The sequence below is a fragment of the Aptenodytes patagonicus genome, chromosome Z (genome assembly GCF_965638725.1).
Source record: "Aptenodytes patagonicus chromosome Z, bAptPat1.pri.cur, whole genome shotgun sequence".
NCBI classification, from domain to species: Eukaryota; Metazoa; Chordata; class Aves; order Sphenisciformes; family Spheniscidae; genus Aptenodytes; species Aptenodytes patagonicus.
The window spans coordinates 26,649,621-26,672,405 of NC_134982.1; the positions used below are offsets into that span (position 1 = coordinate 26,649,621).

The 22,785-nt window shown below is 38.1% G+C and overlaps 1 protein-coding gene across 1 annotated transcript in view; it reads left to right on the forward strand.

Moving 5' to 3' along the window:
* Nucleotides 1-20,755, forward strand: part of HOMER1 (homer scaffold protein 1) — a 93,216-nt gene extending 72,461 nt beyond the window's left edge. Inside the window, exons 7-9 of the mRNA XM_076362109.1 lie at nucleotides 10,896-11,006; nucleotides 12,674-12,754; nucleotides 18,137-20,755. Coding sequence (XP_076218224.1) covers nucleotides 10,896-11,006; nucleotides 12,674-12,754; nucleotides 18,137-18,325 — 381 coding nt within the window. The 3' untranslated portion in view covers nucleotides 18,326-20,755. The remainder of the gene's footprint in view (nucleotides 1-10,895; nucleotides 11,007-12,673; nucleotides 12,755-18,136) is intronic.
* The last annotated feature ends 2,030 nt before the right edge of the window (nucleotides 20,756-22,785 follow it).

Sequence of the window (22,785 nt, forward strand, 5' to 3'; positions counted from 1 at the left end):
ACAGAAGTAGTAACCGAGTCTTTGTAGCTACATTCATTAATAGCTGATGATTTTTCATAAGCTTTGCCCAGCACATTTCCTGCAATTATTTTATATTTCTGAGGGAACGCAAAATCTTGTAACATGGGATCATCTACATATGTTCTTTTGATCACTGTTTACATGTCTTTATTAAATGTTTCTGTAATCTGTGACCTTGGGGCTTGTTGATATCTCACGTAGAATATAGGAATGCTCTGTACCTATGTCTCACTGGGCATGCCTGTAAATTACTACAGGATACATCAAGAGTACTGCCCTCTGTTGGAATTGCTTTTAGAAAAACATAGACTTGGCTAACTCAATAAATCGAACTTTATAGGCAAAAGTATGCAGATCATTAAAAAAAAAAAATCAATCTCAATCTGTTATCCATACAGTGCAATACAAGAGCTCTTCTAACCTGCATGCTGGAGACTGATCTTTCAAATTGAAATAGTGCCCCATTTCAAAAAGAAACTGCAAGTCAGATGCTTCTCTCTTACACAGATCAAAAATGTGCTGTTGAAATGGCAGATCTGGAGACTGTTGGTTATGGTACATGCGGTAGCAAGCAGTGTTAAGTCACTGTATTGTGTTACCTTTCTGTTCAGTTTATCCATTAAGCTCAGTATAAACACGTAGCTGCAGCTGATCCAAAAAATGTTCCTCAAAATCCATCATCAAAATCCATCTCACCTGAGATTATGTAAAAGTTATATATCGAGTCTAAGATGGTAATCTTTTCTTGTAATTCTTGGAGAGACAAAAGCATGAAGAGTAAGTGTCCCAGTCTTAAGAAAACTGACTAAGGTGTTGAGTTGAATTTGCTTCTGTAAGTGCTTGTCTTTCTCCATAGGATAATCATCTAGATAGTCCTATAGACTTACTTTTAGTCAGATGAAATGAACTCCATCCTTAGTTCATAGAATTACAGAATAATTTAGCATGGAGTGGAACTTTGGAGGTTATCTGGTCCAAATCTCCACTGAAAGCAGGGCCAGCATGAAGTTAGATCCAACTCCAGGGCTGGATCAGGTTACTCAGGGCTGTGAATCAAGTCTCAAAAAATGCAGATCCCACAGCCTCTCTGGGCAGCCTGTTCCAATGTTTGACCACCCTTGTCAAATTATTTTTCCTAGTATCTTATCTAATTGAAATTTGCCGTCCTGCAACTCACATCTGTTGCCAGTTCAGAAGAAAAATGGGGTTTGATCCAAAAGAAACTTTGGTGAGAAAAGTTGAACAGATCGGATTTTTAGAAATACTCATAGAAAAATTGATTTCAAGGACAAAGAAAAATTTGTAAATTAGTTTGCATATTCAGTTGTAATATAGTTGCTGTTTTATATGGAATAGTTGGCTGTCACAGCATCTTGCCCACTGGAGAAGAAGAATGCGTGTAGATACGTATGCATTGGAGGGATACACTCACCTACAAGATCATAGTCTTGTATAAAATAGACCAGCCTCCAAAATGAAGAATGGTACTGCCAACATTAGCTTCTATATTTAGTTCGATTTAATAATATATTATGTGGTTTATATATAATGTAATTGTGGTATTCACTCCTTACGTGCTTTAGGTTTATATACAAGTTTTGGTGCCTGAGTCATCGGTCTGCAAGCTACAGCAGACATATCCTCTGTCAAGTGTGGTGTGTGGAGGGAGGTAATGCATATTGATTAGTAAACTTTGCATTATTATTTCCATCTTTAGTTTCTTCTTTATATAAATAGCCTTATAAATAGCCTTATTTACATAGTTTCCTCTTAATAGTAAAAAAAAAAAAATATTGCTAATACTGTTGTACTAGTTGACTTCTTAAGGTATGTTTTACCACAGTTTGAACTTTGTCGTGTTTTATTTATAAACATCCTTTGATTTTACATTATATCTCATTCTTTTATCTTCTATTTTTTTCATTCACTGTGGTAAACTGGGTCTTTCATCTCATGTAGTATTTGTTGTAAACTTTGCTTTTTAAGTTGATATAAATTATTCTAAGCCCAACATTTTTTATTCTATAATTGTTTTTAAATCTGACTGAAATAGTTTTTCTGTGTATCACGTTCTTTACACTTTTTAAAATACAGAAACAAAGCTAAAATACCCCTTTCTTTGATTTTGATTGCATTTTTAAAAATTAATTTCATTTATTATTTGCATTTCTGATTAAGATTTACTCATCTATCAGTTCAGTTTTTCATATTAAGCTATATTTATTTGCTTTCTCTGAGGTCTTCATCTTCCTTCTTCCATTTGTTCTCTGCATTAATAATGCCTAGAGCTGAGATGAAACAGAATAAAAGTTCAGAGTGGCTGAGTGCGAAGTTCTCAATAAATTAAAGTTTTGTGCTCTCTTCTGATATATTGTGAGCTTAAGTCAGAAATACTGTACTTTGATATTTTGTCAGACATTATATTTTTCAGAAGTTTGCTAAATGAGTGTATGGATTTTTCCCTCTCAAATACAAAGAGATAATAATTCTGGGAAGATGTGATGCCCAGTCAAAAGCTTAACTTGGAGCTCAGCCTTCTCTCCTCTAATCTGCTCAGAAGCAACTTAACAAGGATTTCCCTTAAACAGGGTTGGGGAGCACTCCTACACACCTTGCATAGCGTTTTGAAGTCAAAAGGGATTCATGAGTTTAGAACAGTTCAGTGACAGAAAGAAAAACCCTGAAGTGAGCTACTTCAGACAAATAGAATAGCATTGGTACTAACATTAATCCTGATACCACAAAAAGGAAAGGATTGAATGGTGATATGAATTATGGAAAGTAACCCAAAGTTCTGTCTTTGTCATGTTAAAAATGAAAATGATGAGTTTTTTTCTTGCATGCTAACTGCTAAAGTAAATCATCCTATGACACTGGGCAATAGCACAGAGTAATAACACCAGTGCATAATAATAAGAGCTGCAGTCCTTGAAGATCATTCATCTGCAGGAAAAGAAACCTAAGATAAAAAGAGATGAAGGGAAGTGATCAAGCTCTTGGGTACTCCTGAAAGAACAGAGAGGTAAACTCTTGAATTCTAGCTTGTTATTTTACCAGGATTTCCTAGAAAATAAGAGAAAATTAGCCTATTATGTTCTGGTTCTTTAATTCAATGAATTAAATAAGTATGAGGACATCTTATGTAGTCATCAAAACCACCTGACAAATAATGGACCCTGATTTCACTACTGTGAAAAGAAATTTTAAAGTGGATTTTAAAAAAATGCATAAGCATACAGAAATAAAACCATGGTAATTTTATTGGGCTATTTCTGTGCTACTTAAAGAAAACAGCAATCTATAAAAGCAGTTATTAAAGTCCATAAGAAGTATGGAACGCTATATAAGCCATCTGCTCAGATTATCTATAGAAAATCTTTGCAGACCCTTTAGCAGTCACCTCCATGTTTCCATCAGCTGCATTAATAATTGAATAATCAAAACTAAGTTTTGAACATAGAGATGTGATAAAGTTGCTTGCTGAATCAGAGCCCATATTGTGGGCTTCTTACTTGCTGAGAAGTCTTACTAGCACCGCTGTGGGACTACCGTAACTGTTTGGTTTTATGTGGCCGAGGAAGGACGTTATCTAAAAATGGAAATATGAAAGAAGGTGACAGAAAGTGTGGTAACAAGAAATGCATGAATGGAGTTTTGATCCAAAAATTTATTGGCAATGCACTGTTTTTATGTGATGCCTATCTCTTGTCATCCTCACTTTAAGACTGTGTCCCTCCTACCCCCACTGAACAAGCCAAACTTACGTTATATTTAAATTTGGTTTGATTGATTACAGAAAAAAGTTATCCAAGTATAACTTCCTTCTTAAGATATTGTAATTAGCATGTGGCTAGATAGCAGCTTGGTACCATTTGTTTATAATGAAAATAGATGAGCATTTTGCAGGGTAGATATGGGTAGCTTGGCAATTTAATCAAAATGGTGGGATTATAGTTTTGTTAATATTTGTCTATGCATTTTTTTGAAAGAAATGTGTGTGCAGATGGACCAATTCTGAGTGCATAAAAAATGGACAACTAAGTCCATATATTTACGTATGCAGTCCTTTCATCTGGAATTGCAAGCAAACTCTTGTTGTACTAGAAGCTCCTGAAAGGGCAAAAAAAGGGCAGCTCTTGCCCAAGTGAGGTCATAATGTTAAATATTGACCAAATGTTCAAGAGAGATGTTCTGGGGAGTATTAGGGTTTTCTATGACACAGTAAGGTCTGGAAAGGCTAATTGTTCTAACTGTGATAGTCCGAGTTTTTAGAAGACATACGGGAATATAGTGACTGTTTTTTATTTTTGAAATTACAATCTTGCCTTAAAAAAGAGTTTATGTTTCAGAGCAGGCTGTAATTATCTGCGTAAGGTCGGTTATCCTTCTCGCAGTGGGACTAGTTTCTAATAAAAAGAAATCAAAGTAATATTTTAAAAATCCTTGAGAAATCATTGCAGAGGCTGACCACCTTCTTTGCATGGTGTTAGGGGATACCAAAGGAAAAATAAGAGCATCTTATTTCAGGGGATATGTATTTTTTTCTCAGATGTACATTTTTGCTCCTCCAATATCCATTTCAGCTATCATAAGTTCCATATTATTTTTGAAATGGTATGTGTTGTCAGTCTTGATGTTAGACTATCAGAGCATTTCCTAGGACAGGATTTCTGAAATCCAGCACATACTCTCAGCTCCCTTTCTGTGCGTGATTCCTAATACAAATAATCCACATCTAGCCTTTATCAAGATTTAACCCTTGGTTAATAATTAGAGTTTGCTAAAAAGACGGTCTCTTTTCAGACAGAGCAGGTGAATCAGGTTATGTTTCTGAAATTAAAATGTGAATTCGGCTTTTTTTAATGTATAGTGAACTGAAGGCAAGTTGTTTCTGTCTTTTTCCATTTGCCTGGATTTGTTTTTAGAGCAGATTTGCATTTAGGAGCCAAGGCTATTTCATTAGGTTTTTTCCTGGGAATTCACTTTCACTGAATGTGTCATATATGAGATTATAATTTGAAAAAAACCCAAACCACCAACCAAACTACTGTCACTCTGTGAAAAGAAAAAAAAAGTTTTCACAGAAGGGTGTCTCATCCCCATCTTCATCTTTCTAAAAAACCTAAGAAAAGTGTTAAGATCCATTTATCTGCAATTATAAAAAGCATTCTTTGTGGAGACATGCCACAAGATTTTTATGTAGTCAAAGCTTTCTAGAATGAAATACATCCTACAATTCCGTAACTCCGCTGGAGAATGAGGAAATTACTGGATTTAAATCCTCAGGATTAAAGGATGACATATCTGTACTGTGTTTGCTATTGCATGTATTTCATGAGCTGGCCAGATGGCTGGAGAAAGTATTTGCTAATTAGATTGCAGAGAAAGGGTTGTCCCCTGAAGTTGGTATTAGCATTATCAGTTGCAAATAATAATGCATGGCTGAAGCTCAAAGCATCGATTTTAGTAAACTTCTTATATTTTCAAATATTGCTACTGCAGTTTCATTACTTTCTTCACAAAAATCAAGCAGATGATGGATTATTCCTCTTTCATGTCTGTAGAAATGAATAACTGTGGAAAACATTTTGATATTTCCATGGCTTGAGGCATCAGTGCCCTCAGAGGAAAATGTGTCCTTTTCAGCAAAATCTTTAATTGTTTTCTCTGTGGAAGAAAGTAATATATTGTTGGTAATGCACAAAACTTCCCCCTGCCCCCAGGCTATCATTTTATCTACGGATAAATCTTGGAAAACTGCAATAATTAATTTGCTGTCAGAAGTGATGTATATGAATAATACTAGGGTGTGATTTTTGTTCTTTCAGCAGCAACCTTGAAAAGCAATTTTCCTTGTTTTCTGCATTTTCACATTTCTTAACACCAAAAATCTTTCCAGAGTTTTTTATTCTTGAAAGCTATACTGGAATTATTTTTATGGTTGGCTTGCTGCATGCTGTCTTGCATCTTACTGTCCACGATGAAGAACTGAGAAGCTGCTTCTGTATAAATTATGTGAAACTTTATGCAGTTATTCCTAGTTTTGTTGAGCCATGCAACATCATTTCTCTTCCTCTTGCTGAAAGCAAAGGGCTCTTTTTTCTTTGTAGAACGTTCATCTTGAATTATTGATGCAATAATATTGTCACAGTCACAGTTATGATCCATTTAGGGATGTAACTCAACCAGCTAAAAATACATAATTAATACTTAAATTCAGTCTTGCATGTGAGCACTCTGCCTGTTCTGCACTGTAGCCTAGGATAGTAGACCTTGGATATTGCATTCCACGGTAATTAGAAGGGATAAAAATACCTTTAGGAAACAACAGGTTAATAGTGTCAGGTATATAAAACAGGCCACAGCTACACTGAAAATATGTTCTAATCTGTCTTTCTTTGCATTTCTGTAGCAGCTGAAGTAATTTCTGTATGAAGTTTAGAAGGCATTTCATGATCTGTTGGTACTGAATTTAAGATGCTGAATAAAAACTATTGTTGTTTGAGATCAGAAATGTACAAATTTATCTCAAGAAAGTGGTTTGAAAAAATTAATCAGCCTGCAGCAAACATAGCCCAGATTCACTCAGTCCATAGTTGCTTGGGGAAGGTAACCACTCGAAATACTTCTGTCATTCCCACTTCTTTGCCTCTGTCTAACTGAAGTCTTTACTTGTGAAGGTATTGTCTGTGTTGGGATTTCATGCAGTCTCCTCTCTTGGTTTCTTGTCACTTGATTTGGTTTGTTTTCTTTGAGAGATTCTTCAGTCTTCTGAAGCTTTGGGCAGTCACTGTCTTAAGCTCACATCAAGGCTGTTACTCCTTGTTGTGTTACATGGCCCAAAGCCTCACTCCCTCAGTCTTCCCAGCAGCCTAGTGTGTGCTAGCTGTCTGCTGCAATGAAAACTTCTGCCTGGCATCCTCCTCTATTTATAGGCTGTTGACCCTAGATCAAAATTTCCAGAAAACTCTAGAATGGCCTCTGCTGAGAAGGTCTAGGCTCTGCCAGAACAAGTTGCCTTGCTGTCTTATTTCAGCTTATGTATTTCTCACTGAAGTATGCAGTTAAGTATAATGCCAGCCATAGACTAGAAGAGTTAGCTCATTAAATAGTCACTAAAAAGCCCTTTCAGATTTTTTTTTACCTATGTGCAATCCTTACCTGGATGATAAATGCAAAATAAAGAAGCAGAGGCTAAGAACAATACTTTTTTCTTTTTTAGTCTCAAATATGAAGCCACAGTATTGACTTTTTTCAGATATGCAAGTCAGCGCAGTCTTATACTAGCACGATGGAAGAACCTTGTTTAATCAGTTATTGTTCAAAGACTGTTCTTCTAGTCTGAATTCTGTACTGGAAACAAGGCTTAATCACAGGTACATTGCTCAGTGTTGCTGTGCAAAGGCTTGAATGATTGATTGAGCCTTGCTCTTAAACATGAAACGCCGAATGAGGAGATGTCCCTGAAAATAGCACATGGGTGGGTCAGATTAAAGCACTTTAGCTTCCTTTTATGCCCCTTTCTGTGCATAATGCATAAACAGTTATTTTTTATGATTTTTGGACCACTGGTCATGAGAAAAATAAATTCAACTTGAAACAAGGAAGTAGAGCAAGTAAACTGTATCCAGATTTTTGCCTAGAGCTTTAACTTTTGTTACTTCTATTTTCAATTGCATATTCTTTATATTGCACCCTTTTCCAGCCAATATTACTCTACAGATTTTTTTGAAAGGGTCACAGTATTATTTTCTCTTTTATAGGTACATTCAAGAAGATAACATCATGAAGATATCTGACATCTTTTCAGATCTCTGTAGGAATGGGCATTTAAATAAGACTGCGATTAAAGTAACCCCATTTTTTTAATCAAATTTGTTCTTCTTCTCCAACTTACTGATTTTTCAACAAGCAGTAAACAAAACAAAATGCATTCTTTTCTTGCATAAGCAGTAAGAGGTGGACGTTTGCCCAGAGAAAAGCTGGACCAGAGTAAGACATGACAGCCCTTTTAGTGGTGGTAATTAATTGCCTGTCTGACAGCAGTTGCCTCTGTTGGCAAGAAGGTTTGTGAGAGCACTCCCTGCTCCACTCAGGCAAAATTAGCTGTGTTTGCTTAAGCAATTTCAATAGGTGTCTTGAGTTAGTATGGACCAGAGCGTACTGGGAAGCGTTCAACGTGAGCCATGCAGCTGGTGGGGCTGTTGCGGAAGGTGTTTTCATCCGGTGACAATACATGCAGCTGAGAGCAGTAACATTTCATCCATCGCAGTTCAATCCACCAGCCTCCTTGGATTCCAAGCTTGCACCAACACATGCATCCTCTCTGTGTGTACCAGCCCAGAGGAAACCATGTGGAGAACAGTGGGGGTCCAAGCACTTCCTTAGTCACAGGTTGAGACACCTCTGCACACTTGCTTCCAAGGCACTAGGTGCTACGACAGAGGTGGTTTGAGGACTGGGTTTCTTCTGTCTCTCCAGTTGAGGCTCTTACACTTTGCGTAAATGAGTATTCACTGTGCCAGTGTTTGGTAAGAGCCAGTGGATATTGCTGAGTGCAACAGCTTTAAAAGAGAGGTTGACCTTCTTGGAGGTTCCAGTCTTTCACAGTGGGTGGGAGAGGACCTGACCCTGGGTTCCCCTAACAACCCTAGCCCTGGTTCACAGAGGCTTCCACCTCCAATTCAAGACTCAGTTCAGCAGAAAAGCTTGGAAATGTTTAAGAAGTTAAACATCAGAAGGGGTGAAGGTGGGCAAGGTGAGTGAGTTTGACAGTTCCAGCAAAACTTAGATATGAGCTAGAGCTCTGCATAAACCTGCAATGTCAGAAGTATACGAACCTGTGTAAAACTGTGGCAGCTCTGCTAGACGGTGAAGGGTTTGTGACTGGGCAAGACCCTGAGCAACCAAATGTGACTTCAAAATTGGCCCTATCTTGAGCAGGAGGCCTTGACCAGATGACCACCAGGGTCCCCTTCCAGACTAAATTACTCTGTGCTTCTGTGATTCTTCTGTATCTGGATGTTAGTTCAGATACTGTGTAGACATAGGTTTATCCCAGTCGGTGTGTTCCAATTCTGCTTGTTTGTGGTTGTGTAATTGTAGTGGTGAATACTGTAACAGTCACAACTGGTAGCAGTCACAGGGAATCTAAATAGATATATTTTTGTATAATTGAAGCAAATTGAGAAAATTATCTAAGATTTCAGTTGTAGTGCTCAGTGGCATATAAAACTGAGCAAACTGCTATTATTTTTTGCTGTGAGCACTGATACTTCTTTTGGGACAATTCCAGCAAACAAGATAGTTCTTTGGGGTGTGGGGTGTTGTGTTACCAAGCTGTATCTTCATCCCTCATGCCCCTTACCCCTGCCAAGAATTTGCTGTAATCTCAGTTCTCTCCATTTATAAACCTGATGTGCAAAAATGTCTAATCACAGTTTTCCCGTAGAAGAAACTAGACTCATCATGGCTGTTACAGAGGGGAAGTTCATGCCCTGTGACTCAGAAAGGAGAAGTTGATAGGGATTTTGTTTTAATTTTCTTGTATTTCATCTTGGCTTTCGACTTCTCTCTGCACTCAGTAATCTACCTTTTGAGCCTACAAATAGTTCAGTCTCTGAAATTATTGGCATTACAGTGGCTTCACTAGCTAGACTACCTTGGTGTTGGAGGGCACCAACCTTGACTCCTCAAGATGTTCTTTTATCTAAGAAATAAAATTGTCCTGGAGAATGCCTGCCCTCTGTCTAAGGGCTACTTTTCCAAGAAAGTTAAATGGAGACCTAAAGGTTTTCGTTGCAGAATTGGGTAGCACTTTCTTCAAAGGAGTTTTTGGGTCAGATTTGTTAGTTACTCTAGGTAGATGGTGCAGCTCTGTTGAAGACTGTATACTAAGTTTGACAGGCTCATATCTTCTGGAAAAAAATGAGTTATTAGGTTTTAAATAGTATTTTTAATATTTTAACAGTTTGTTGTTAAACAGAAAGGTTTTAGTGCTCACATCTACGCAGATATGCAGTGTAAGAGTTCTCTAATATTTTGATCTGTAATTTGAGAGGTACATGAACAAAGACTTTTCTGCGTAGACTCTAGCTGCCTGGATTTTATTTCTTTGGTGCAGAAGCTATTTTTTGACAACTGTTTATCTGTGAATGGCAGGATATTAAGATCTCTTTGATTCAAACATAAAATAAAAAGGGCATACCACTGCCAGGTATCTTAACTTATCCAAGGGCAGATGGAGAGTGTTTGCTGTTTGCTAATAAAGAGGAACTGTGCAAATTCAAATTGTGCCATTAGCTGTTGGCTTTGTGACTGAGAGATGAGATCCGAAACTAGAGGAAGTAAGAAGCTGGCAGCTCTACATTGATGGCTGAGTGTCTGCTATTACACTGTTGATGCCGAGTCAGAAATTGAGGCTGTGAAATGTTAATTGGCTTGCTAGGAAGTGGGTGAGCATTGTGGCTTAGTTGATTAAGATGGTGCAACATTAAAACGTGTCAGATGGAGAGGTTAGTTAGACAGACAGATCTGTGTTTAATCGTCTAGCCATTGCTGTTTCTGAAATGGTAATTCAGCTTCTTTCATAAAATTTTCAATAATTAATAAGTATAAGTTTTAATTAATGTTCTTTTCAGCCTGCAACATATTAAATTTATTGTTTCCAAGAAGTCATAGCAACCATTTTATGCTAAACAATTTGTTAAGGAATTTTATGCTAACTTCATAAGAACACCTTCACCATTTTAATCAACGTAAGTCACCCAGAACTAAGGGTATCTTTCAAATGCAGCTATTGATGCAAAGAAGTAATAGTACCTTGAAATTGTTGAAATTAATTCTGTATGTGTTGCTTCTACTTATTTCAACAGGTGACTGAGCTAGAGTGTGTGAGCAGTCAAGCCAATGCAGTCCACACACATAAAACAGAATTAAACCAGACAATACAGGAGTTAGAGTCTACACTGAAGAAAAAAGAAGAGGTATTTGCTAACATTTATTCTTGGCCTTTCTGTTATGTCATTTCTAAATGCTTTCAATATTAAGCTTGTGATGACTGGTAAATACCGTATTATTTCCTAGAGATGTTATGAAGTAAAATTTTTTTCAGCTTCTTTGAAATGATTAATATTTTTCCGTGTATATAGTTACATCAGTCCAATATACAGCTGCGTATCTGAACAACATAAAAAAGTATCATGTTTTCATGTTTGCTTTTACCAAGCATCTCTGTTTGCCAAAGTAAGTCATAAGTGGTTTCCACAGAGCAGTCGTCACACTGATGCAGCCCAAATTCACTAAGAAGGGAAGCTGCCGTAAGCATGCTTTCGTTTTTCTGAAGAGTAGGGTTTGGAACAAGTAATAGATCAATGCCTTTTTCAGGCTAAACTGTTTTTCAGGCTACGTGAATGTGGCTGACTTTTATGATCCCTAAGATCAGCCTTTTGCCAAGCCCCCGGCCTGAAACTTGATGATATTTATTATGCCGTCTGCCTTGGGCTGGACCAGCAGCAAGACAATAAAAGGAGTTGGAGTAACACCTGCACTGGCACGGGTCCTAGAGGAAAGCAGATTTGTGCCACAGAATGATTGGGAATTACCCCTTTATGGATGGGAAATGGGGTGGAAGGAGCCGCATATGAAGGATTATTTGCCCCATGTAAGACCAGATCCCTTGAGCCCTCTGTGACAGACACAGTGGGCACTGGTGGGCGTGTTCGGAGGGGCAGTGTGTCTTGCAGGGTCTTGCCTCCAGCGGGGCAGTTAGGTGTTTCCAGGGAGGATGCAGGAGAGGCACAGTAGTTGTGCCTCCCAAAATTACATATCCTCCCAAAATGGAACAAAGCCTTTTCCAAACTCCCTTATACTTAAGAGATTAGCCTCAGGTTGGTAATGTTTCCCATTTCGGTGCCCGTTCACTTCTGAATTATGCTGAGCTGTTGGCTGCAGAGATCTTTCCAAAAGGAGTTCTGGGAGGCGAATATGCCGTTCCGGGGAAAAGTACTTAGTAGTTTTAAGTGCAATACCTTTTAGTTTCATTAACTGTTTCTATTCTTGTCACCTGAAAGTAAGCTAAGAAAAGGTTTCTCTTCCGTTTATTATCTGTATTTGTTTCTTTTATACCTTACTACTTTCTTCTTGCTAAATTAAATATGTCATTTCTCTTAGACTCCCTTTTTCCAGAAATCAATGGTCAAAACAGGCAATTTTTTGACGCTCAGCCCTGCTACTAGTGACATAATGAGCAGCTCACAGATGAAAATTGGATTTTTCTCTTGAAAAAACGGAGAAGGATAGATTCTAGTAGAATTTAAAGTATAAAATGGTTTCTCTAATTACAAGCACCCTTAATTTTCTAGGAAAAAAGTATGTCATATCTTTTGTGTGGGAGAGGAAAACTTGGACTTCTATAAAAGAAAATGCTTATCTATGTTGTTGTTTATTCACAATGGAATTGCTGGTTTGGGACTGTGATTCAGGAATACTGAGAGCAGGACTTAAACTTCATGTGCTGTGATGGGCAGTAGCCAACTGCCAGTTTTGGTATCATTGCAATGGCTTGCTCGGGAGAAGCAGCGATAGCCAGCTTACCTGCACTGAGGCCAAGCCAGGTAACGTGTTGCTAGCAAGATTGTTTCTTCTCCCTTAGGAAATAGAAGGATTGAAACAAGAAATTGACAATGCCAGAGAGCTCCAGGCACAGAGGGATTCTCTGACCCAGAAGTTACAGGTGAGCTATAGTGCATTATCTTACTTTAGAGACAAGGGAAATGATGCATCAAGTGAGCAGTTCACATCAGCAACTTGTGCTATATTCACTGAAGATGCCAGATAAATATGTAAGTTAGTCTGCATTGCAAAGTGGTGGGTTGGGATGATCCTTAGGAATTTGTATCAAAATTTCCACCTGCTGTAAGTTGCTATTTTTACCCAAGGGAACAGACCCAAGTTTCATTTACAAGTCTACAGAGTACTCTCAGGCTAGCAGATGTCCTTTGTCGATACATGTCCTGGGCAGTTCTGGTCTCATTTTCACCGCAGTGTCTTCCCATAGGTCTTGTGTGCCACTGAAACTGTCAGGCTGTGTATCATAAGGTTGGGATGAGTTTGTATTCAGCTTTTAAACATGACCTAAGAAAGTAAAGGTTAAAGCGTTGTTGTGTAGTACGGACTTTAAAAACACACTTTGACGTTTTCTTTGAATTATTTAGAATCATTGTGTTTTTACTGGTTTTTCTGGATTGTTTCTTTACTGTGTGTAAAGCCAGATGCCTCAGCCTACGGGAATCAGTGTGCCCTCAGTATACCCTCCTTTGCTATGTCTGAGCTCCTGTCTGTTGCTGGGCTGACCGGCCAGCACATACGCACTTCCCTTGTGAAACCTGCCTTCAGAATGAGGCTGACCCAAAGCTTAGGTGGGTTAAACTCTGAATTCAGACTTCAGAGTTTTGATAGGACTGGAAACTCAGGCATTAAATAGCTCCAAATCTGAAGTGCTGAAAGGTGACCCTTGCTGTTCTGTGGCTCGACCTAAATCACCCTGAAAGCAAGCCCCATCACACTAGCCACAGCTTAAAAATCATTAAGCAGGTATTCTTTGAAATGCATTACATGAATTGGAACTTCCTTGGGTCTCATTTTAACCTACAGAATAAGAGCAAAATGAGCAAAATTAGTTTATTCATTTTTTCCCCATTCTTAAGTCAAATTATTTGGAAAAGGTATGTTATTACTTTAAACAATCTTTAAAGATTGTTTTGAATACACCTGAGCTTGCCTGTTCCACTATTCCAAAAATTGTTGCTGGCTTTAGGCTAAAAATGTGAGTTTTCAGCTGAAAAGGCGCTTACCTGAGAGACTCAAAAGGGAGATTATAATGAAAGTTGGAAGCAGTAGCATATGCAATAATTTCAGTGTAAGATCATATGAAAAGTAATAGTGAACCAGGAATTAACTATCCTTAGCAAGCAGAATTATAAGAGACTAGTAAGAGATGAAAGATTAGAAAATGCCAAGTTTTTATAAAATTTGTACTTTATAAAGTCAGTAGCTTCCTTTTGGTATATTTATATCTTTAGTAACCAAATGGATATATTTTGTATATATGTCCACATGTCACGTTGTAGGCAGTCAGTTTCTGAAAATAGTTCTATATGGTTCTATTCAAGTAAATTTAATGCTCACTTAGGATCTGAGTTAAAAGTTGCCTTTCTTAAGCATAAAGCTCATTACTGACCTGATGCAGCCCATCTAAAAGATCTTGAGTCTTTGCTTTGATTACACTGGCCTTCTCTGAGGCGCTTCACCCTCCATCTGTCACATCAGTGAAATGGTGTTTTCTTCTGTAGCTCCAGACTAACCATCTCACATCTGTTCACTTAGTTGACTCATCGTCTGTTTTCAGGGTGATTGTCCCCAGGGTCCGTATCTGTCTCACTCTTTTTTCTTCTGCTTTATTTTTTCCCTCTTGTGCTTGCAAATGGATTATGTAACTCTAAAATATTTTGGAATATAGCCTGTATGAAAAATGCTATACAAAGAAATTACTATTTCAAGATGTATTGCATTTCTGACACACTCATATCAGGGAATGAATTAGAAATCCATCACTGGCAAATTCCAGTGAAGAGCAGTATGTTATCACTGTGAAGGGTAAGTATCGGGGCCCTTGTTACTTAATAATTTCATTAGCAGTGTAGAGAAGACATATCAATGAGTCATGATCAGTGTGACTCTCACAGTAAGTCAGGGTATCTTTGTTACTATGTCTGATTCCTAAATATAGCTGTTGTGTATGGTTTGAATATTTTATTCGGATCCTTGCACTGAATTCCACAAAAGATTATTACAGTGCAAACAACACACATAACTTGTTAATAATTTATTTATTTTCTAAAAGAAAACAATGTATAAGAAGTGATTGTGTCCACTGTAAGAAGAGCTTGAAAAAACAGTGTAAAATACACCTTGCAAAGGGCCTGAATGTATCGGAAGGGTCAGTTTATTGTTAGATGAGATAAACTGCAAATAAAGTGAAATGACACAACTAGGGCAATAGATTACATTACTTGGACACCTCTCCACTTCTTCCAATCAAGAAGCAACAGTTTTGAGGTTGACTGATTTGTAATAGGAAACTGCACGTGAGCTGGACGTGAACTTGCAATGCAATACTATTGCAAAAATCATTAATACTAATCTAGGGTAAATATGTGTAAAGATCAAATGTAAAATTTGGGAAGGAGCATTTTGCAGAAATTAAAAGCAACAGCTCCTGGCATATTTCAATTTGTTCTACTTCCCATACGTCATTAAATATGTTAAGCATAAGTTAGGAAAGATAAAACAGGAGGAAGTGTGGGAGACAGTATATCTGAGGAAATGTTTGGGAAGCTAAATGTATATGGCTTCGGAAGGAGATGTCAAGAATGGAATATAAATAAAATATGCAAGCTGAAAATTTAAACAAAAGGGAGCTCTTCTGATTTGAAGAGATACAGGGCAAGGACTAGCAACGGCAAGTTAGCCTTTTGCTGAATATGGATGGAAGTTCCTACATCTAACATAAAGTTTTTAGTTTTACCTGAGTGCTCCCACCCTAACAGCTCACAGAACTCAGCAGAACAGTTCCTCAGTTTAAGAGCATCTGAGGAGCGCCTGAAAGATGATCTTCAGTGCTAGATACAGGCCAATGGGATGCTCTTCAGACCCAGATACCATGAAATAAAACCATGTATGTATCCATGGATTTGTTCCAAAGTGGTCCCTTTCATCACTGGCTTGCCTACTTACAGAAATTAATTATCTCTGGGGTAAAAGCAGTGGTGAGGAGGCTGCCTAGAGCACACACATTTGGTGAGTAGAAGAGGAGCAGTGACAGGAGAAGCAGGACACGTGAGCAAACATGGGAAAACAGCAGTTGGTTTTGGTGGGCTAAAGAAAGGAAGGTGTCATTCCTGCAAAGCTGAGAGGACCTTGAATTTCCATTTTTGTCCTGTACTGCAGTCACTTGGCCTCAGAGGGTCTTGAACCCGTGCAGTCACTACACCAGGTGGTATTTGTCAGTACTCGGCTTGGAGGGCAGGAGTAGGCTCAATGAAGGAGAGCCTTAAGAGGGTATGGCTGGGCTATAATAAGTTAGCTTGTTCATTTATAGCAGCGGTGGGGTAGCTAATCACTACATAAGCATGTATGTATTTTGATTTATATTGTTTCTACAAATACTCTTTTCAGTTAGCTTCCTTCAGTGCTTTGGCAACTATATTGTTCAGTGTTAAACAGATTAGACTAATTCTTCTCTTGGTCCTGGCAGCAAGGGGTAATTCCTGCTCTCAGCTGTGCTGTGCAAGACCAGTGCCCAAAACTCTGTAATTTTTAACTTGCCCATTCACAAACAAGAAGTAAGGGAGGTATTCCAGTTCAGCTTGGATGTAACCCTTGGCTGCACAAGCAGCCACAATTATGAGGAGATCAGGTTCCCAAGGCTCTGCCTTCTCCACCTGCACCTCTGCTGGGGGTCCCAGAGCTCTCCCCAGCTGCAGAGGCTGGGAGCCGAAACTGAGCACTGGCCACATCACCCCATCCCTCCTCTGGCCAGGGATGCAGCGGCCGATCAACGCTGCCATCAGACCCCTCACGGGTGGAAAAATGTCTTGGGCCATGGACTTTGACACACGGCTGCCGTTTTATACCTGTTACTCTTGACTGCCCAAGTACGTATTGTGTATGGGTCAGGTTGTTTCTTATGGTGAGCTGAGATCTCTCCAGTGTAAACATGAATATATTTGTTAGCTTTGAGGGAGACAGAAGAATCATAACAAAAACAGTGTGAGAGTGGGAGGGTAGAAAGAGGAGTCGCTCGTGCTGGGAGCAGTGACTGCTGCCAAATCTCCCTCCCTATGGCTGTGTGAAACTAGTTGCTGTAAAAACTCAGAGCAGGCCTGTTAAAGCTTTGTGACACAAAGCCACTGTAAAGGGAAGTGGTGTTGAAAAAATGTTAATGTATGTAAATATGAATCCACTATGCACTTTTTCAGAGAATGGCTGCACAGGGTGTATGGTGTACTAAATACACTGTCCCTGTGCTGCCTTTGAAAGTGCTTTTCGTTATTGAAATTATGAAATTTAGCATGAATTTACGAGACATGCAATGAATGGGACAAATAACAATATGCTATTCCAGACCCACGTGACTTCTACATTAGTAATTTGATAGAAGAGAGGGCACCCAATTTGCACAAAGCTGAGCAGCCGTGACCTCCCTCCCCTGTCAGGGGCAAGCCAGAGCTGTGAGGGGTCCCAGTGGGCTGGCGCCATGGGGCTTCTCTTCCTCGTGAATGAGAGCTCAGCTTGCTCAGGGTTAGATACCCTCGGCTGTGCGTAACATGCCACCGCTTCGTCTTTCCACCCGCTGTATGGGAACAGCTTTTCCATATGGCACCAGTGGCTCGCGCGCTTTCCCGGCTCCCCCCCACAGCTGCGCTACTGTGGGGCTTGCAGGTGGGTGCTCCGGGGCACCGTGCAGCGAGACAAGACATTCAGCTTGCACTTGCTGGTTTAAATTTGTTCCGATCAATGTCACCTTGACATCGGTCTTGCTAGTTTATGTTTCTGTCTTAATTTGCAGGGTGAAAAGTGGGACAGGAGTAAGGTAGTACTCCTCCATCCATAAAGCAGTGTTCTGGATGAGTTTCTGTATGAGACCATTTAATGGGGACTACGTCCTCAAGCAATTCATGTAGCCTAAGTCAGGGAATACTTGAACTTAAGTAAACCTTTGAGAAGCTGTTTTCAGGAGGTGGCACATTTCTGAATGATAGAAGCAATAACTTACCTGAATAAGTATATCACATCCATTGTTCGCTGACTAAATTTTATCCCCCTCCAAAAGTTTCTGTCCTTCAGATGAATTACTGAAAAAATGGAGGAAGTAGTAGTACATACGCAATCGTAATAACAATTTGGGTTCTGGTTTTGGCTTAGTGGAAACTGTGAAGGGTCACAAATTGTTTTAAAAAACAGTTGACAAAAATAGCACACGAATACCAGCAGGAGGTTAGACTGCTTTCTGTTTGCAGACAACACATTAACATGTTATATATTTTCTCTGAAGGAAGTAGAAATTCGAAACAAAGACCTGGAAGGCCAGCTGTCTGATCTAGAGCAACGTCTGGAGAAAAGTCAGAATGAGCAAGAAGCTTTTCGCAATAACTTGAAGACACTTTTAGAAATTCTTGATGGAAAAATATTTGAACTAACAGAGTTACGAGATAACTTGGCCAAGCTAATAGAATGCAGCTAAAGAAAATGGGATTTCAGTGCCAATCAGCTTAAAGATGCACTGTCTCTCTTCGTAGGACTGTGTTGGGCTCTGCATCAAAGTTGCACAAAATTAGAAAATGCTCCTCTGAGAGGGCTTGTTTTAAATTTGAGTCGTATTTCAATGTAAAATTTAGAATTCAGCTTGTAGCTAGTTGAAGAAAAAAACAACGAACAAAAAAACTTGAATTACAAATTACCTCCTTGTACATTATTGGCCATAGATAACTTGAAAGATATTAACAGTAATTGAATGCAATCCTTTTCTAATTATCAGTGATGAAAGAATTAGCAGTGTCCCAGGTCACATCCCCTTTTTGTGATAGACACAATATAGGTTATCTGCTGTTTTATTTATTTAAGATATTTAATTGCTGTGTTTTGTGCAAGAACTTAGTGATGACAGCCCTGTATTTTGTTGTTCTTAATAATTTCTCAGGATACTTTGCACTGTGGAGAAGCAGTGCCATTACCAATTTATTCTTGCCAGGAGTGAGAGAGAGTTGCATCTTTAATTGAAACAAAGTTAATATAACTGCTTGTATAAAGTTCTTCCTTTTGGGGTTTTTTTGGTTGGTTGGTTGGTTGTTTTTTGGTTTTTTATATATATATATATATACTGGAAGATACCGTATTTCTTTATGGAGCTTACTCTGGTGTTCTACAATATTGTCCAATGTAAGGTTTACTTTTTCATATGAATTCCATGTAATTACAGTGAGATACTATCTTCCACTTAACTGTATTTTGAAGCCAACCAATGATGGAAGGTGAGTCCCCCAGGAAAAAAAAAAGGGGGCAAAAAACCCCTGAGAATTTTAAATGTAAATTTGACATGCACAGATAACAAGGAATAGCCAGTCATTTGTTTTCTGGCCTTGATACATATATCGAATATGTATGTTCAATTAACTGTTAACCTGTTCTGCAGGAGACTTTTTCAGAATGTCACATGAATTTCAGGTTTTGTGAATAATGGCTTATGGGGAGCACTGTTTTATTACAGATTGCATTAAGGGCATAGAGCTATTGCAAGGGATTACTCGTACACTGAACTTGTCCAGCCAAGAAAGCTGTTTCTACAAGTTTTGTTGTCATAGCAAATTCAGATGGAGACATGTTTACTCTTTTATGGGTCTTCATATCACATCTTCGTTGAAACTACACCAGGCAATATTCTGAACTGTTAACTAAATGTTTAAAAACAGGAAATTGAATTCAATTATCCTCAGTGAGCAGGTTTTAAAGTTGTTTTGATTTAACAAGTTGTAATTTTAACAGACTTTTGGCAAACACACATTTCTTTATATAATAGATTTATTTTAAAAAAAACCTCTTTGAAAGGTAAGCCAAGTGTCATGTGTCTTGCATCAAAGTACATTCTTGCCATAAATTGCTTGTAATGTTGAAGAGGGCTTTTTTAAAATGTATGAATGAGTGTCAGACTTCAGAGTCGAAAGATGCACGGACCTCTGTTTGCTCCCCAAATTAATTTGAATGTTAAACATGAAATCTAGCTGCTTATTAAATTTGTACAACACAATTTTCTCCACTTAGAGACTGCTATTCAAAACTAGAAAAGATAAGTTTGTTTTCATGTGTGTACTGTGTGTATATACCGTATAATACACACAGGTTCTCATTTATATTAGAAATACACGCTTTATTTCCAAAATACCGTTTTCTTTCTTTAGCAGTGATTTATCAGGTCTCCCCTGACTAGTCAGGAAAATGGTTTAGGTCAAATGCTAAACCATGATGTATTATACAGTATGCAATGTACGCAATGCTTAAGTTTCCTCCATATTTTTAGAGTATTTTCTCATTTATTTTATTTATTAAAGGGGTGGGGGGAGCTTGGATCAGCGTGCTGCTGGTTAAAAACTTTGTGGTGAGCTACATGTTTTTCATTCAGTGGATTTTAGACGGTGGTGTGTATATCTTCATCAGGTCCAGATGAGCAGATACGACCAGTTTTTAATTTACCTGGGGATGTTTGGGCCTGATTCTCCTGTCAGCTGGGCTGCTGTAAACCAGATGTGTCCTTGATGTGATGTCAGCAACATTCAGTTGGCATAACATCTGTGGAAGTGCAGGGAGAATCTGGCCTGTTAATGCTCAGTGGACGTAATAACGATGAAGAAAGAATAAAAACGCAGAAAGTTGATGATGGAATAAATGTAATATTATTTTTAATGATACTATTATTGACATTTTTAAAGATATGATGTCATTTACATGTGGGAAAATAGTGGACAGAAATATTTCCACTTAAATTTTGTGAATATGTGTGGTACATGAGTATTTCTATGTATACGTACACACACATATGTATATACAGAACATGGAAAAATTTAGATGTGCACATTTTTAATATTTTCCTATTGAAATTAAATTTAAAATTGGAAATTGATATTTGAGAATTTCTTTTCTCATAGAGTAGATACGCTTCATTTCTTTTTTTTTAATGATAAAATTACTGAGGGCTGCACCTTTGAATTCCCAAATAGTTGCCAAACATAAATATGGGATAAGGTGGACATACGTGCACATATAAATAAAATCCTATTGCTAAGACTATTTTTAATGTTTATGTACAGTAGGTGAGTGTTCAGAAGTTGTGACCAAGAGTTCATACTTAGGTGGCTATACCTACTGTAGCCTCTCCACTTCTATTTTAAGATAAAAGTTTGCCTGTTTGAAACATTACTTTCCCAGAGACAGGTATTATACATTGTATCTATCTTTGATGAAACTATGGGAATATGTATACCAGAAAACAGTGTTGAGTAAGTACTATAGCCTGAAAACATGACCATGAACTTGCACTGGAGGGGAGAGCAGTCACATCGTGTATAACTTGTTATATGGCAACTACAGTCTTGTAAAAAAAAAAGGCAAAAAGTATCACCAAAAAACCTAACAGAAATACGCACACACACCCCCCCCAAAAAAAAAAAAAAAGAGAAAAAATACAGGTTTTATTTTGAAATACACTTGCTGTTCTCTGGAGAATGTACTTTAACTCTTTATTTTTTTCTTAAATCTTTTTCAAGTATGTGCAAGTGATAGCAGCAGCTACCTTAATCTTTCAGGTGCTACTGGATTTTGCATTAGCGTGTTATGTTGTGAAATCCTGACTTTGACATAAAAGATTTTTGTAAGTATATCCCCGTCTGGATAGTTAGTTTTTGGAGTGTCTTGTTCATAATCCATATGCCTCAGTGATCCAGAAATTGCATTTTTCTATGTGGACAAAGTAAAAACGTGTGAATTAATCTGTCTGTTACAGACTGGGAATTCCTTTTCCTGGCTAATATATCCAGGAAAGAGGAGAACAAAATGAACTGATAATGCAGAAATGCTGTTATAAGGTCTCTAAGAAAATACATTTTCAGGTAAAATATAAATAAATAAAGGGCTAAACCAGATGTAACACAAATAAGTATCGTTTAATGCGATCGGTGGCATTCCCAGAATAATTCCTTTAAAGAAAACCCTGCAAGAATGAACAATGCATCAATTAAAGATGAATATTTTGGGATGTGTCTTTTCAGTTGTCAGTTGTGAAAGGTTTCTGATTTCTGCTCATTTTTCTACCAGTTAGGGATTAACTTCAGGGTTACCTTCAGTAAGAGGCTAAACCTCAATCTGTTCTGTCTTTTATATTCTGTACTGAAGTGGCTACTGATCAGCGCTCTGTGAACACCGCATTCAAAAGTCAAAATCAAAACCTTTTTCAGAAATACCGCATGGAGAGAGGAATGGAAAACTGTTGCAGACCTTAATTCTCTGCAGAACTGGGGATGTCAGTAAAAGCACTTAATTTGCTTAATTGCAGAAATCTTGGATCTTGAGGCCAAAGATAAATGTGGTTAGAGATTAGGTCTGGATGTCAAAAGACAATTAAAAAAAAGGACCCTCAAGAAACTCCGTCCAAACGCGCGTAGTTCAGTCTCAGTAACTGGACGTGCCAGCTAAGTGCACAGCTATACACTGTTTTTTTCAGGAAATGGACCGGACTCTGCAAAGCAATGTTCAAATTGTCTTGTTTACATTATCTTAGTAATGCTGCATATGTGCACTACCTCTGAATGGTGCTAAGCAAAGAACATATCATGGAATTACAGATATTTTTTAAAAATCTCTATTTTTGCTTAGTAGCGTTAGTTCCTTGTTTTACTCCACTTACTTCAGACAAGTAGGATTAATTTTCCCCGTTATGTTAAATGTTTGGGAACAATGAACAGAGTTTTGTGTTAGATCCTGGAGTCAGTTCAGCTCATGTCCACTGTTCTGGCCGTGCAACATAGCCAGAATGCGGGTGCAACTGTTTATATCACAATACCTGCAATACCTCTAGATACTATAGATGGAAGTGGGTTTTCACACCGTATGGGGTCTTGGAGCTTGCCCGCCACAACCTCTCAGGGACCTGTAGCT